The 17,362-nt window shown below is 42.9% G+C and overlaps 2 protein-coding genes across 12 annotated transcripts in view; one reads left to right on the forward strand and one right to left on the reverse strand.

Moving 5' to 3' along the window:
- SP110 (SP110 nuclear body protein) overlaps positions 1-2,910 on the reverse strand; it is a 39,033-nt gene extending 36,123 nt beyond the window's left edge. The window contains 2 exon segments of the mRNA XM_027589262.2: positions 167-314; positions 2,685-2,910. Of these exon segments, the coding sequence (XP_027445063.1) occupies positions 167-314; positions 2,685-2,818 (282 nt within the window). The 5' untranslated portion in view covers positions 2,819-2,910.
- Positions 2,832-17,362, forward strand: part of SP140 (SP140 nuclear body protein) — a 61,648-nt gene continuing 47,117 nt past the window's right edge. For 7 of the 11 annotated variants that reach the window (XM_027589248.2, XM_027589254.2, XM_027589257.2 and 4 more), the window contains exons 1-3: positions 8,146-8,286; positions 15,987-16,164; positions 17,115-17,283. In XM_027589248.2, the coding sequence (XP_027445049.1) occupies positions 8,180-8,286; positions 15,987-16,164; positions 17,115-17,283 (454 nt within the window). In that variant the 5' untranslated portion in view covers positions 8,146-8,179. The other 4 variants (XM_027589258.2, XM_035726533.1, XM_027589253.2 and 1 more) reach the window with 3 other exon arrangements.

Consider the following 17,362-nt stretch of genomic DNA (forward strand, 5'->3'; position numbering starts at 1 on the left):
TCATTTTTATGGCAGCCCCTGGGACCCCGCCTTCCCCTGATAGTGAGCCTTTGGGACTAGGCCGTCCGAGCTCCAGAAACCCTGGGCCTTGGGGTTTGAAACCTCAGTAATGGGGACTTCTTGGCGGGGGCTGGGCTGCCATGGGAAAGTGGGCAGCGCGACTCACCCGGTATATTGTCTCCGTGATGAAGGAGCTGTCTCGGAGGCCTTCGAGGAAGGGAAATGGCTTGTATATGGCATAGGCAATCTCCAGCTTCTGGTATACGAAGTGCTGGAGAAGAGCCTCTTCTAAGGCGCTGGTCATGGTGAACATCCTATGAAAGAGGCATGAGAGGAGAGGAAAGACTCTGGGAACTTGGGGAGCTGCTCTTTGTGCTCAGTGGGCATCTTCAGACCGGCATCCTGGTACCAAAGGTAGTAGCCCTTGGTCTACTCCTTGCAGACCTTGGTAGGTCTGCAAAGCAACTCCTGCCTCAAAGCCTCATGGGCATAAGAGGCAATGACAATGCCCAGTGACCACGGAGGCAGAAAGTAACCTAAAAGATGATGCTGAAATCCCAAAGGGGCTGCTGGTAAACATAAGACAGATATTCAAAATAGCTAGTACCTATTGAGTACTTCCTACGTGCCGGGCTTTGTTCTAAGGGTTTCACATGCAACAACTTATTTGGTCTTCACAAAACGCTTGCAAGATGGTTACTATGATTGTACCCATTATATTGTGAAGGACACTGAGACATAGAGTTGTTTACTAAGTTGCCCTAAATCGCACGACTTGGAAGTGGTAGAGGTAAACAAATTCCAACTTTCTGCTTCTAGGTTTATGGTCCTAAGTTCTATGGTCTGTGGCAATGTTGGACGGAGTTAAGATTGCCTGGGCGGCAGCTCAACACAAACACTAGCAGCGCTTATAAAAAGGGACCACCCAATAATGAGTAGAAAGATGAAAACCTGATAATATTTAGAAAATTCAGTAAACCACCTACAATCTTTGACACACAAGCAGGCCAAACATAAGCAGACATGAAAGATGTGAAAGAAATGATTAGTAAAGGCAAAGTAACTAATTTATTATATGTATCAATTTCATATCTCAGAACAGACATGCACCTTTCCCATGCCCACGCAACATTTATAAAAATTAACCACTGATAGACCGGGAGAAAATATCCATGTTATAATAGGCAGAAAACATACAGATAATATTCCTGACAAATTGTCAAGAAAAGAGTACTAACAAAAAGTTCAACCATCCAGAGATATTTTTTACAACGAAACAAACAGAGATCCCATCTTTCCAATTTCATTTTGTGTATGACTGAAAATTAAACTGTAAGTAATGACTGTTTCCAGGATTAATCCCAGTGGTAGAATGAGCAGCCCTACTCTCTCTACTCATTCCCACATCCTTTAAGTTTGACAGAAAAAAAGAAACATATTGTAAAAATAGAATAATCCATAATAGTACTGGAAAAGAAAAGATGCCATAAGAGGTCTATAATCGTGAAGAAATCCTGGGAGACTGAGAACAGGTGGAAGGGAAATCTAGCATCCATGATGTAGACAGAATCCATCATACGGGGACGAATACTGCAAAGATCAGCACAGAGCCAGAGAAAGCCAGAATGAAGAGGTGGTAAGAAGAGCAAGTGGCCGTGGGGCTACATTTAGGATGACTAATCATACTACAGCATTCCGAACATAATATCCACCAGGTTCCTTATCCTTCATCTGTTGTAATTCTCAAGAATGAAAGCAAGGCACAGAGAGGTTAAGTAACTAGCGCAAGGTTGGCAAAGCAGAGCTTGTCTGACTAAAGCCCCATTTTTTACTAGTGCATGATATTGGGTCTCATGTGCTAGCGTTCAGATTTTTATCATGTAAAGGAGTCTTAAAAACGAATAAACAAAAGACATTCACATAGAAAAAAAAGCAAAACACAAATAGGCAATTAAGTCAAGTGTGCAATAAATATATAAAAAACATGGCAGTTCACTAGTAGTTGGGACAGTACAAAAGAAGACAACTTAATAATGTTTGTCTATCAAAATGTTCCACGTAAAGAATAAAAGCAATAATCACAGATGCTCCTGGTGAAAATGTAAAAAGGTCCAAATGTTCTGGAGGCTAATTTAGCAATCAGTGTCAGACGCTCTGAAGTATATATTCCCTTGAGTCCCAAATTCCACTTCCAGGAATTTATTTCAAGGAAGCAATCATAAATGTGCTTCAAAATATATATATATATATATATAAAGTTCATGAAACACTGGAGAGGAAATTAAATGTTCTCTCCTTATTGTCTCTTTCCCACCAATTACCTCTAGTCACTTGCACAATGGATAATAAATGAGTTGCCCATTTGGGGCGGAGTGCAAATCACCAAGCACAGAAGAGAAGAGTAGAGAGCAAATCTTGGTTCCATCCACAACAACAGGCTAGAATTTAGGGAAAGAAGAATTGAGCTGTGTCTCTGCTCCCCCACCACTCCCACGTCTGTCCCCCTTTTTCGGAGTCTCTGGTTAAATCCCACATTGCTCTCTATCTTTGGAGGACAATATTTTACGAAGAGAGAGCCTCACAGTTTCAATAGTTGGGTTCCACCCTGTAGCTGCTGCCAGGAAATTAGCTATCAGAGCCCAATCACCGAAAGAAAGAATAAAGCAGCTGAGACAAAAACCCACCTGGATGCTGGGTCAGCCACCTGCTCCTGCCCCTTTCCCGGTCCAGGGGCTGGGCCAGGGATCACTCCTGGAAGACTGAGAGAACAGCAGGGAGATGGCAGTGGGTGAAACAGGAAGTCTGTGCTTTGCCACATGCAGAGAGGGCCAGGCTTCCGGAGAAAAGAAAAGTGAAAGTATTTGGAGCAGATCGTGCAGGAAGCTGAAGACAGTGCCTGCTGCTTCCCTCCATCTCCGTCCAGACACTTGTGAGGTTCCCCGGGCATTTGGGGGAGTTGGGGGTGGTGCCTTCTGGACCAGCCTGGGGAGGGGTGTGCAGAGGGGAGGAGGCAGAGCGGTCCAGCCCCAGGGGCCACGGGAGGGAACTGGGAATCTACCATCTATGTGCTTCCCTACCCACTTCTATTTCCCCAGGACTTGTTTTACTTCTGTACTTTTGGGGGCATTAAAATGTTCCCACACTGAAGTGGGGTGATGGTTATGCAAATGAATAAATTTACTAGAAATCATCAAACTTTAAAAAAACAAACAAAAACCGGAGGGGAGGGGAGATGACTCAGAAATGCCTGTAATTTGTCAGGATAAAATTATTTCCTAAGAAAGTTGAGATAAAAGGGAACCTGAATATAATCTGAAATCACATAGAGGTAGGCAGATCTCTGGGCAGGAAAGTGATCAGGGGCCAGGCAGGCATTTGGGAGCCGTGGATGTGAGGAAGTCAGGTCTAAGGCAGAGCTGGGGCCAGGAGAACACTCGAGAACAGCCACGTCAGGGAAGGCAGGATATCCCCTCCACACACCCTTTATAGATTCCTTACGTACATTGGCATGGAAGGTCTGTGAGAACACAGAAATCTGTTTAACATTATTTAAATCAATAATTCTCAAGTGTGTTCTACCCATGAGCTCCCCTTACCAGGACACCCATGCTTTTTCCTTAGGAAAAAAAAAAGATGGGAGAAAGGGTTCTGGGGTCTAAGAAGCCTTGAAGCCAAGGCCCACGTGCTCGTGTGAGAGCCCTTCCATGCTTGCTATGGAGGCACCAGCACCCCCGAGCATTTTCTAGAGCAACAGGCTCAGCCCTGGTGTGGGAAGGTCACCACTGTAAGAATGACAGAAGCATAGGAGCCTCAGGAATCCCATGGTAATGGAGGGAGGCCCAGGACACAACGTGATGCTCACAGCCAAGGAGAGGGTTCTGTGGTGCTCAGTAGCACACAGCACTGTGCGGTGCAGGGACGTGGGCAGCGAGAGGGATTCAGATCATTTTGTACAATTGTCACACTTCATTTACCTGAAGCCCTCCACTTACCCTGGAAGACCCCCTCATGGACACTGGACATCCCAGCCTGTAACCAAGAATCTCCTCCCTTAGACCTGCCCAGAGATAGATTAGGCAAAGCCACCAAAAAAAAAAAAAAAAAAAAAAAGCAGGAGTAGAAACAGAATGCCAGATCGGACAGAAATGATTAAACTAGAAAAAGATGTGAATAAAGATAAAAGATGTTTCTATCTCAGCCACGCATGCTTGAGAATACAGTAATAATGGGAAAACTTCCGCTGTTTATTTCAATGACACGTGTACTGAGAATTTACTAAAATTATGTATAATTCCTTTTTAGCTCAATTTTACTGAGGTATAAAATGCATTCGTCTTAAAGTGTACATTTAACTTGATGAGTTTTAACAAATGTAATCCTAATTACAGTTAAGATATAGATCATTTCCATCATTCTAGAAAGTTCCCTCATACTCTTTGCAGATAGCCTCCTCCCCAACCCCAGCATCAGGCAAGCATGATGTACCTCCTATTACTACGGATTCTTTTTACTGGTATCAAAGTTTTACATAAATGAAAACATGCAGTAGGTGTATTTTGATGTGTGGCTTCTTGGGGTCGTCATAATGCTCTTGAGATTCACCTCTGTTATTGAGGGTCAATAATTTATTCCTCTTTAGCCGGTGTGCTGGTCAACTCTTGTTCATCCTGTCCAATCACCATGATGTCACCAATGTAACTGATCAGTGTGATGTTCTATGGGATGTCCAGGTGATCCAGATCTCTTCAGATTATATTATGACAAAGGGCAGGTAAGTTAATATAACCCCAAGACAAGACTGTAAATGAATGTTCCTATCTGTCATGCAGGAACTAAAACTCTTTCTGATCCTCCTTTCCAACCAGAATGGAAAGAACACATTTGCCAAATCAATGGCCACATTGTACCTGAGGTCCATGGAATGACCTGGGGTCCATGGAATGACCTAGGCTGGGGATCTTAACTGCCCAGACTGCTTATTTTCTTATCCCAGTCTTTGGCCATCCTGTAAATTCTGAGAGTTACCCAATATATGTCTAAGAAATTGATTTTTCTGCCTGAGTTAGCCAGTGTCAGTTTTGATCACTCAAACCCCAAAACTTCAACTGACTAAAAGTTGGTACCAGAGAATGAACTGTGGGCAATGAATCTTCACAGAAATACGCTCAAACTGAGTTTGGTTATCTGACCTACCTGGACGTAAACGTAGTGGACATCCCATTGGTGTTCAAAGATGGGAGTTTGGTAGACTTTGGCAAATAGGGGCAAAGTAACACATTAACTTCTAGCACTGGATTGTGATTAGGACTCTACATTTCACTCCCAGATTCCAAGTGCCAGATCTTAGCACACTTAGCAAAATGGAGAGGAATTTTTCAGGTCGAAAGAAAGCATTGACTGGCCTTCAGACATTCCCACCTCCTTGGCCTAAATGTGGATGAGAAAACAGAGACAGGATGGAGGCCAGAATCTTCTTACCCCACAGGTCATAGGGAAGGAAAAGAAAACAACTCTACCCCTGTGTTAGGAACCAGCGACTATCTGATGGGCATAGATGGTCTTGGTCCAGGATCTGTTATCTCGGGGAGATTGGTTCTCTAGTGAACGTAGAGAAAAACAAGACAGGGGGAAGATACAACTTAAATTCCAGCCTATTGTTATCTGGGCTAATGCATGATATTGCAAAGTAGGGCTTTCTTGTAAACTTGACAGGACTTCCCCTGAGGAATGCCAAAGACCTTGTGCTTCCAAGCAAAAGAAGCTGGCACACTTATGTCATCGTCCCGCTGAGTGGTGGCCTGGGTCTGCCTGCTGCTTAAGGGCAGGAAGAGGAGAGAGAGAGGAGACACCACAGCGGGCTCTTGTAGTCTGTGCCAGGCCTTATCCGGGCTACTGTGCCCCATGAAGAGGACAGCCATGCCCAACAAAGGCTCAGCTTCACAGCCCATTTGCCCCACAACGTGAGAGAGGGAGAGACAAAGGACAGGCAGTGGGTGGTGACGGGCAGTCCCAGGTGTGCGCAGCACCTGGTAGGCACGTAGACCCCATCCACTGGGAAGATGTCCTCATCAATATCCCCAAATCTGGAATCTGTCCCAGCCAGATGGACGTTCGCTTCTTTGGAGGAAAGAGCGAGCAGAAGTGGGCAGAAGGGTAGATATCTCTGGCCCTCTATACTTGGCAAACAGATTTGTGCAAATTTCTAGCACATCTATAATGAGCCAGAATAAGCAGGATTCAGTGGAATATACTTTGGAAACATCCTGCTTTGCTTCTGGTTCCCCAGACCTCGCCTGCTTTGGCCCACTGCTCTGAGCGGGGCCCTGGATTCTGCAGATGCCCTGGCTCTCATTTGCCTGTCTTGGATCCACTGTCCTACCTGGATTTCTAGTCCTCCAGTTTTGTTTATTTTGTTTGCGCTTTGCTCCCGTTTCTTTTTCTTCCAACTTTATGCTGATACGGTGTGTTCTTGTAAGTTGCTTCAAACCCTTTACAAAATGAAGGCCGGCTATGTGTGAAAAAAATTCTGTACAAACATAAATGTGATGCACTTGGTAGCTAGCATCCCATGGTCCTTTGAGGTCTAGGTAATGTCAGTTCCAAACCCTTTCCCCATCCCGTGGGAAGCCTGTCGCCCCGATTTCAGGGACGAGTTGAAGCTCAGTTTTTTTCTAATCACCCTGGCTGCATTTGTAAAGTGCCCATGAATTCAAGAAAACTTAGAATGGCACACCAGGCTTCTCTGGTCAAACTTTGCACTTCCCTCGGGTTGCAGGAGTGGGGAGTTTTCTCTCGTCTTTGGCTGCTTTCCAGCAATTTGAGGAACATCTTCCCCACCTCATAAGGCTGAGCATTTCAGCTCTTCTCAGCCCTGTGTCCAGTCCAGGCTGAGTACTGTGCCCGGCCAGATCTGAAATGCCTGGCTTTCCTTCTTTCCCTCTCACGACCACCTGAGCAGAGAGAGGCAGGGGCAAACATGGGGTTCACTTCCTGCCCCCATACATTCTGCCCCCTCACCACGAGGCAACCTGGATCCATTTGAGTGAAATCAACTTTTCTGCACTCTTCCCTTTGCACGAACAGTGACCTGTCTGCTGTGGAGACTGAGCTGGCCCTGCTCCTCCTCCCCGGGGCTGAGGACTGCCTTAGAGATTGGGCACAGGGGGACCTCGTGTTGGTACAGCCACATCACGCTGTTCAGCGATTTCACTTTTCCCCTTTGGGTGTCACCCAGGAGAGGTCAACCAATTGGTAGACTTTCTCCTCAGAGCTCCGGGGAGGCACAAAGGCGGTAAACGTCTGCTCAAGGTTGACCCTGGGCCAGCTCCACGACCCCGTGGGGCTGGTGGTGGCAGACGGCGGGTGGAGGCAGCCAGCTCAGCCGCAGGTCGGTCCTAACCTCCTGTCCTTGATCCCTAGGTCAGCGTCTACCCTGGTAGACTGTCTTCCCAGACTCATTCCACAGGTGTATGACAGAACAAGATTACACATAAACAAACACTGGGGAAATCAGATTTCTTAAATCATAGCAGATTAGCTGCTGGGGAAACTTGGAGCCACGTTGACTCATGTCATGTTCTTATTTCCTTGCAAAAGCCATGCAGCTGGACTGGCGTGGGTGGGCCTCCCTGGTTCTCTTGAGGCCTTGCTGCAGGGTTCCATGATTCCCATGCCCCACGAATCCTCTCATTTCCCCCACGCCTCCTCTCTCCCTACCCCAGCCCCCAAAAGACAACTCTGCCCAGAAAAGTTTCTTTTAGAAAAAGTAACGCTGAAACTGGATGCCTGTTGTCAAACTTCTTGTTTCTGGGCAGCTGGGGGCTAGTTCTGCTCAGAGCTCATCTAAGCAGGGCGTCTGAACACCAACGAGTTAGGGGAAGTGAAAGCAGACCCAATACTGACAAATGCAACTAGGTGGGGAGGGAGGCGGTGCTTTATCTGTTGCGGGGCGTTACACATTTGACTAGGGAAGGAGGGAATTTGTCTTCTAAAAACACAAGACAAAGACTTCAACACATTCTTGTTAGAAATTAAAGCAACGTAGAAGTGTGTGGAAATCCCCTAACCCAGACTCCGGTGCTGGCCGGGCCCCACCCAGGCACCCGCATTGCCATCAGCAGCTGCAGAAGGTAGGTCCTCGGCACCCAGCACCCAGCACCCTCCCTCCTGGCAGCCAAGGATGCAGCCCACAGCTGCTCCTCCACCTGGTCCCGAGAGATGGGAGATGAGCAAGCTTGAGTCCAGCCAGTCCTTGGCCTCCAGGCAGGGAAACGAAGGCACTGAGAAGTGAGGATGGGGTAACGCCGACCTCATAAAATGAGCTGGGAAGTGCTGCCTTTTCTTCTATTTTCTGGAAGAGATTGGAGGGGACTGGTATCATTTTTTCTTTAAATGTTTTGTAGAATTCACTAGTGATACCATCTGGGTCTGGTGCTTTTCTTTTTTTGAGGTCTATCTTTTTTTTTAAGATTTTATTTATTTATTTATTTATTTATTTATTTATTTATTTGAGAGAGAGAGAGAGAGAGAGAGCGAGCCCGTGCGTGTATGCACACACACCCATGAGTGGGGGGTGGGGGGGAAGGGCACAGGGAGAGGGAGAGAGAGAATCTCAAGCAGACTTGACGCTGAGCGAGGAGTCTGATGTTGGCCTTGATCCCACAAACTTGAGATCATGACCTGAGCCTAAATGAAGAGTCAGGTGCTCAAATAAGCCACCCAGGCACCCCTTTGGGGAGGTCTATTAATCATTGACTCAATTCTTTTAACAGATATAGGTTATTCAGATGATTGTTTCTCCTTGTGTGAACTTTGGTAGTTTGTGTCTCTTGAGGAATTTGTCTGTTTCATCTTCTATCAAATTCTTGGTCATAGAGTTTTCCATGGTATTATTTCTCTATCTTTTTAAGGTCCATGGGATTAATAGTGATGACCCCCTCTTTCATTTCTGATAGTAGTAATGTCTGTCTTCCTCTCTTTTACTTGGTTAGCTTTTCTAGAGGTTTATCAATTTTATTGATTTTCCCAAAAAATCAGCTTTTGACTTCATTGATATTCTCCAGTATTTTCCTATTTTCAGTTTCATTGACTTCTACTCTAATTTTTCTGATTTATTTTTTTCTGCTTGTACTAGGTCTCAGTTTCTCTTTTTTCTTTAGTTTCTATAGGTGGAAGCTTAGATTATTCATTTAGATCTTTCTCCTTGTCTAATATTGTGCATTCAATGCTGTGTATGTTCCTCTAAGCCCTGCTTTTGCTACATCCTATAAATTTTAATAAGTTGTGTTTTCATTTTCATTTAGCTCAAAATATTTTATAATTTCTCTTGATATTTCTTCTTTAACCCTAGAAGTGTGCTCTTTAATTCCAAGTATTTGTGGGAATTTTCCAGCTATCTGTTATTTCTACTTTTATTTCATTATGCTCTGAGAACATATTTTTAAACGATTTCTATCTTTAAAATTTTTTAGAGTGTGTTTTATAGCCCAGAATACAGCGTATTTTAGTAAATATTCCATGTGAGCTTGAGGGGTACGTGTATTTTGTTGTTGTTGAGTGGAATATTCTATCCATGTCAACTAGATCAGGTTGATTGATGGTGCTGTTCAAGTCAACTATTTTCTTACTGATTTTCTTCCTGCTTGATCTATTAATTACTAAAATAGGGGCATTGAAGTCTCCAACAATTGTAGGGGATTTGTCTATTTCTCCTCGTAGTTCTATCAATTTTTGGGTCATGTACTTTGATGCTACTTTGTTAGTTGCATGCACATTAGGATTCCTGTGTCTTTCTAGAGAAACTGACCTCTCTATCACTAGATAATGCTCCTTTTTAGCTCTGACAATGTTCCTTATTCTGAAGTCTGCTTTGTCTGAAATTAATATAACTATTACAGCTTTCTTTTGATTAATGTAGGCATGGTAAATCTTTCTCCATCCCTTCACTTCGATTCTACCTGTGTTTTTATGTTTCAGGCGGCTTTCTTATAGACAGCATATAGTTGGGTGGTTTTTTTGTCTTGTTTTTTTCACTCTATTGATCTTTGTCTTTTAATTGTTATATTGAGATCATTCACAGTTAGAGTATTTGTGTAGCTGGATTAATATCTACATGTTTTTATTCATTATTCTTGTCTTTGATTCTACTTTTTCTTTTTCTTTCTTTTTTTTTAAAAGATTTTATTTATTTATTTGAGAGCGAGAATGAGATAGAGAGAGAGCATGAGAGGGGAGAGGGTCAGAGGGAGAAGCAGACTCCCTGCTGAGCAGGGAGCCCGATGCGGGACTCGATCCCGGGACTCCAGGATCATGACCTAAGCCGAAGGCAGTCGCTTAACCAACTGAGCCACCCAGGCACCCTCTTTTTCTGCCTTTTATGATTTTAATTGAACATTTTATGACCCCATTTTCTCTTCCCCGCTAGCATATGAATGATGTTTCTTTTAAAACATTTTTAGTGCTGGTTGGCTCAGATGGTTAGGCGTCTGCCTTCGGCTCGGGTCGTGATCCTGGGGTCCTGGGATCGAGTCCGGCGTTGGGCTCCCTGCTCCTTGGGAGCCTGCTTCTCCCTCTGCCCCTCTCTCTCTCTCTCTCTGTCTCTCATGAATAAATAAATAAAATCTTTAAAAAAAACATTTTTAGTGCTTTCCCTAGAGGTTGCAATATATATATATATATATATATATATTTACAACTAGTCATATCTGTTAGTTATTTATTTACTTATTTATTTTTACTTTGCTTGATACCATTTATTTTCTTCATATCCATGTTTTCAAATTACACCATCCTGCTTTATGGGAGATGCGTGCATCTTATAACAGAATGTCACAAACTTTCCCCTCCTGTCCTTACCAACATTGCTGTTTTCATTTTGCTAATCCAAATGCTCTCATCACATAGTTGTTATTATTACTTTGAACAAACAGCTATCTCTTAGATCATTTGAGAATGGGAAATTAGTGAGAACTCCCAAAGCTAGCTTTTGTTCGTATAGATTATATCAATGGATATTTGCCATATTAGGAATTAAAACCTTGAGCACTTAAATATTTATTTGTTCATTAAAAAAAATAATGAACTCATTACCTGCTAATATAAATGACATATTTTATGAAAAATAACTGTTTTCTAAAAGAAAGTAAATTAGTAAGAAGATTAGCAATGCTTTATATTTTCACAGATCTCTTTAATAGTTGGCTCAGTAGAAGACAGCTGGATTCTCCTATCAGCTCTGCATTCAATCTTTTGTGATACCACAGAACATGTATTCCCTGGGGAATTCCACTGTACATGTGTGACAGGACAAGAGACAAAAAGGGTTAATAATATCTTAGTACTATTATGAAAACTGTTTCGACGCTGGTCATACCTGAAAGGGTCTTACATAATCCCAGGGGTTCCTGGACCATACTTTGAGAATCACTATTTTAAAATAATTTTTGAGGGGCACCTGGGTGGCTCGGTCAGTTGAGCTTCTGCCCTGCTCAGGTCATGACCTCAGGGTCCTGGGAAGGAGCCCCGCATCGGGCTCTCTGTTCAGTGGGGAGTCTGTTTCTCCTTGTCCCCCTGTGATCTCTCTTTCTCAAATAAATAAATAAAATCTTTTAAAAATTAAAAAAATAATTTTTGAGATGTACTTTTGTTTTCAAATAAAATTTATGGGCTTTAGGCATCACTATTTTAACGGGTTTTGGTGATGCCTTCCACTTCTTTTATAACAAAATTTTGCTGGTTTTGTTTTCTTAATTAACTTTGATCTCTTAATTCTTTTATTGTAGTACATCATCAAATAATTTGTCCTAGAGAGTGTGTCAGTAAGAATGGAATAGATTATTCTATTGCAACAATGATTCCAAAATCTCAGTGGGTCACTGGCCTCTGCTTCAGGGAACCCTCACTTTGGACTCTGTCTTTGGCTGAGGAGTAGCTGCCATCTGAAATGACATCTGAAGTGACAGCCACTGTAACAGAGGAGAAGTGAGCAAGGCTAATCAGGGGTTAGCGTGGAATTCTGCCAAAGTGATACCTATCAGTCCAAGGAAGCAGGGAGATGCAATCTTGCCTTTGCCCAGAAGTAAAGAACATGGCATTGAAAGTTGTGTGACCGGGACGCCTGGGTGGCTCAGTCATTAAGCGTCTGCCTTGGGCTCAGGTCATGATCCCAGGGTCCTGGGATTGAGCCCTGCGTGGAGCCCTGCCTTAGTGGGGAGTCTGCTTGTCCCTCTCCCTCTGCCCCTCCCCCCCGCTTGTGCTCTGTCTCTCAAATAAATAAATAAAATCTTAAAAAAAATTAATGAAAATTGTGTGACCAACACAGATGGTGCAGGAGTGAAATATTTTCTGAGCCCTTGCACAATGATTTGTTTTAATTGAAGTTTGGTTGACACATGATGTTACATTAGTTTCGGGTGTACATTATGCTCTGCTCAGCACAGTGCACCTTGCACAAGTATCTTGCCTTCACACATGAATAACTGAACAGGATGTATATTTTTTAGTCATTTCCTTTTACCTCTGAATCTATAGATTTGCATAACTGTTTTAGACATTTATGGTTTTAAGTTTAGTTGGTTGGTCCCCCCACCCTTTTACAGCTGCTATGTTCTGGGAAAATTCTCTTCTTATTTACAACCATTTTAACTACCTTTTTTCTTTTCTTTTTTAATTTTAGCAACCATTTCAAATTTCCAGAACTGCTGTCTTATTATCTGATCTTTTCTTCATGTCATCCTGGACAAAATATATTCTCCTATCCGTATGACAATATATTTGTTTTCTGGAAACTCTTTTCTGTCCCCAGCACTATTTCTATGTATGCTGGGGTGATTTTTGTTCTTTGCTCATGTGGGTTCTACTCCTTCCTGTGATAGGTTTGCACAAATGCGTGTGGCCTCTTGTTTGTTCCTACTTAAAGGTGAGGCACTCAAGAGCTAGTTTTCAACTCCATTTAATGAGATGGGCTTGAAAACCTGTGGTCTTGGCTGCGTGAATCCCAAATGCCTGAGGGTGAAGGCCTTTTTTTTTTTTTCCTGAGTCATCTATATTTTTCTTAAGAAGCAACCTCTAGTCTCTTGCCTGGATGTGGGTGCGCTGCATGGGGGCATCAGAGGGGAGCAGATCATTTAGTATTTTGCCTTTCAATTAATCCTGCTGGCTTACGCTTGTGTCTCCCTCCCAGGCCCCTCTGCCTCTCAGGGGCTGCAGGACATTCTGGACCCTTTCCTCGCCCCCGGGATCCTTGGCCACCAGCGATAGCAGTTAGCACTCAAACCACTTTTGCTCTTTCAGACTTTGGTTTCAGTTTCTCACCTAAAGCCCTTCCCTCAGTTATAGTGCCTTTAATTCCTTTACTCTCATTTTAGGGAGCCCTCTAGTCTGAGGGGAGCAAAGCATTTGTCTTGGGTCAACTATCTTTAACCAGAAGTCTTTTTCTTTTTTAAAGGAATTCAGGGAAGGAATGGGTTTCATTCTGTTCTAATGCATATGTATAATGGGAAGTCCTAATGACTCTCTTAATATGGGATAGAAAAATCTTACAAGTGTTTACAACTTTTAGAATTACAGAGAAGTTGATCAAGACATTATCAGCCAGGGGAATCATTCATCGAGTAAGAATCAGAATTACAAAGCCTTTTGCATTTAAAAATTACTTTTCCCAAGCTTGACCATAATGTTTGGAATCCAGGGGTCTTACAGGTCTCCATGTATAGATAACACTTACATGGGCAGGTTTAGATACAGAACAATGAGCCATACTTTTGAATATACACACAAGTCTCTATATTAGACCAGAGAAAAACATATATTCTTGTGACTGTTAATTGAAACCTTACGGGAGGGGCATCTTTGACCTAACTTTACCATGTGGTATGCGATGCTTGCCCCTGCAGTTGCAGATGGGTGCGAGAGATCTACCTCTTGCACACCTTCCTTGAGATTTCTTCTATTTGTTGTTCACTAAGAAGATTTGCTGCTCAATTGCTCTACACACTCAACACACATGTCTTGTTCAAGCTTCCCCAAATCCTATAAATGGATACTATCACTACTCCTGTGTCACATCAGGCAACTGAATCTCAGAAAGTTGGCCAAGGTTAGTGCAAGTAAGAAGCACAGCCAGGATTTGACCTCAAGTAATCTGCATCCAGAGCCTGCACTTGCCTTTGTGCACACCCATTATGAAATGGGCAAATTGAACAGGCTTTTGCGAAACTATCCCTTACTGTACTTGTTTATGATACCACACAGTGGGGTCAATGAACAATCTGGAATAACCAAAAATGATCTTGCTCTGTCTAATGGAGGCAAACAGACTAGGGAACATGTTAGACAGGAGAATGTGAGGAAAAGTTCTTAGAGGTGATAACCAAGCTATTCTTGAAAAAGAGTAGGATTTTTTTCTAGGCAGAGAATATTCAGTTTAGAATTCTGCTTACAGGATACTGTGTAGCAGAATAGCATTCATTACATGGTTTCATCTAAGTCCGTGATTTTGAGAGAGAGAGAACATGAGCAGAGGGAGGAGCAGAAGGAGAGGAACAAGTAGACCCCACACTAAGCCTGGAGCTTGACGTGGGGCTTGATCTCACCACCCGAAGATTATGATCTTAGTCGAAATCAAGAGTTGGCTGCTTAACCGACTGAGCCACCCAGGTGCCCCAATGGTCAGTAATTTTAATCATGTAATATACCATGGAATCTCAAGAAACACACCAGACACAACAGGATAAAGGGAAAGAACCCTGGGGCACAGTTCGAGAGACCTTTTCTGCCTTGATGCCAGATCATATGTGCTACGTGTATTCTTTTAACTGCAGAAAATACTTCCTAATATAGGCGAAAACAAAATTAAGTGACTTTACAGCCATAGTGACTGAAATTTTGAAGTATGACAATACTTACGGTCTACAAAGGTACAGAGAAAAACTCTCATGAAATCTTGGCAGGACTGTAAACTAATCAATCATTTTGAAAAAGAACTTAGCAACTTGAAAGTTTGAAGGTAGTATACCCAATTACTCTACAATTCACTTCTAGGTACATAAGCTAAAGAAATTCTTGTTATGTGCACATAAGGCACATAAGGAGATATAAACAAGGATGTTCCCCAAAATACTGCTCATAATAACAAAAAATTGGAATAGACCTAAACACTTACCAGTAAAGGATTAATAGGTAAATATTGTCTATATTTATATAAAATATTATTACACAGCAATTAAAGTGCACTGATTTGACTTAAAAATATCAATATGGACACATTATAAATACAATGATACATAGAAAAAGGCAAAAAAAATCAGGCATACCTTGTTTATAAAAAACCTTGCTGTTCAGTGGTAGATTCTGTAATATTATCTTATTTGGTTTTTATTTTTTTTGTCTGTGAACTTCTTTTGAAAACAGTCTGTGTTAGTCAGGGTTCTCCAGAGAAACAGAAAAGACAAAACGTGTGTGTGTGTGTGTGTGTGTGTGTGTGTAAAAGAGATTTATTATAAGGAATTAGCTTGAGGGCGCCTGGGTGGCTCAGCTGGTTAAGCGTCTGCCTTGGGCTCAGGTCATGATCCCAGGGTCCTGGGATGGAGCCCCGTGTTGGGCTCCCTGCTCAGCAAGGGAGCCTGCTTCTCCCTGTACCCCCAGCTCATGCTTTCTCTTGCTATCTCTTTCTCAAATAAATAAATAAAATCTTAAAAAAAAAAAAGAAATTAGCTCACATGAATATGGATCCTGGCAATTCCAAAATCTGCCATGTGGGTTGGCAGGCTGGAGCCCCACAGAGCTGATGGTGCAGTTCCAGTCTGAAAGTGGCCTATTCGTGAATTTTTTCCTACATGGAGACGGCAGTCTTTTTTTTTTTTTTTTTTAAGATTTTATTTATTTATTTGACAGAGAAAGACACAGCGGGGGAGGGAACACAAGCAGGGGGAGTGGGAGAGGGAGGCCTCTTGGAAACTCAGTTTTTGTATTATGTCTTTGTTTCTCAGGATGTTCACAGGGAACCAGAACCCAGAAGACCATACCCCAGAGGAGCAGGTTTTCTATGAGTTTATTTTTAAGCTCTTCAAAGAGAATAAGGTGGAGATCGCGAGTGCAATAAATAAGCCATTTCCTCTCCTTATGGGCCTCCGAGACCGTGGCTTTATCCCCGAGCACAAGTATCAAGTAAGTGAAGAGACTTTCCTTATGATACCCAGCTCCACCGATGCTATGCCAGACTGCAGGGTGCAATCATTCGGCCCAGGGGCCTTCTGTGGGTGGAGACTGCCACCATCCTATAAGTTAGGAGGTGACAGGAGAAACAGCATCACAGAGAACATTCCTTCTTCTGTAGGAAATGTGGGGGGAAGGGCATGGCAGTGGAGATGTAGCTGGATAGGGACTGGGGTTGCTACGTAGCTACAGTGCATCTTAGGTACATTTATACAGTCGGGGAACAGTAACTAAAGGCAAATGAGTGAACTGGGCAACGTTTCATTACAAAGCCCTCTTATTTGACACACCTGAACCTGAGATGATTGAAACTCACAGGCAAGTTGGGTCACGTTAGGATAAATCCAGAGGCAAATGCTTGCTGCTCTCTGTCCCAATCATTTCTTGCTCCTTAGACAGTTCTGGAGCCCTAGAACACAGGTGAAGGTTAATGATGGGTCTTCCTGGGGACACTGAAGACAAGCCTTCTCTTTGTCTTCATGGATTTTCTTTGCCCTTTGGCCACGTTCATTGCAGGGGAGAGTGGTCCCCTGAATTCCTGGAGCCCTTCAGGCCAGGTCGGTCCTGGGGGAAGGGCAGTGGTTACTGTCCGGTCAACAGAATGGCCTCTCATTACCAGTCAGGGCCACTCTTGAAGCATCCCGGCCAGGCTCTTTAAAGCCCCCACAATCATTCGACTTTGAAGCCACATTTATTCTTCAAAATTCCTCCCTCAAGTGTGCAGCAATGTCAGAGAGGTTCAAATAAGAGTCTATTTTTGTGATGGGGGATATTTAAGAAGTCATCCAAACATGTGTGACATTCTAACATTTCACAAGAGAACAGATGGTCTGGGTTGTGATCTGTATCTTCTATAACCTGTAAATCCATAGCTACATAATTCTCCATTCACTGTTTTTAAGCATTTTCAAGAAGCTTGTAGAAATCATGTCCCAGTGGAAAGAGTGGTCTATGATGTGCTCAGTGAACTGGAGAAGACATTTGACAAGACAGTTCTGGATGCACTGTTCAGCAATCTTAACCTAAAGGCCTATCCTGACTTACTTGAGATTTGCAGAAGCTTCCAAAATGGTAATTATAGCTTTCAACAACTTTGGGGGATTCGAGCCCATCTCATTAATCGATTCATTCATTCAATCTTCATTAATAT

The sequence above is a fragment of the Zalophus californianus genome, chromosome 3 (genome assembly GCF_009762305.2).
Source record: "Zalophus californianus isolate mZalCal1 chromosome 3, mZalCal1.pri.v2, whole genome shotgun sequence".
Lineage (NCBI taxonomy): Eukaryota > Metazoa > Chordata > Mammalia > Carnivora > Otariidae > Zalophus > Zalophus californianus.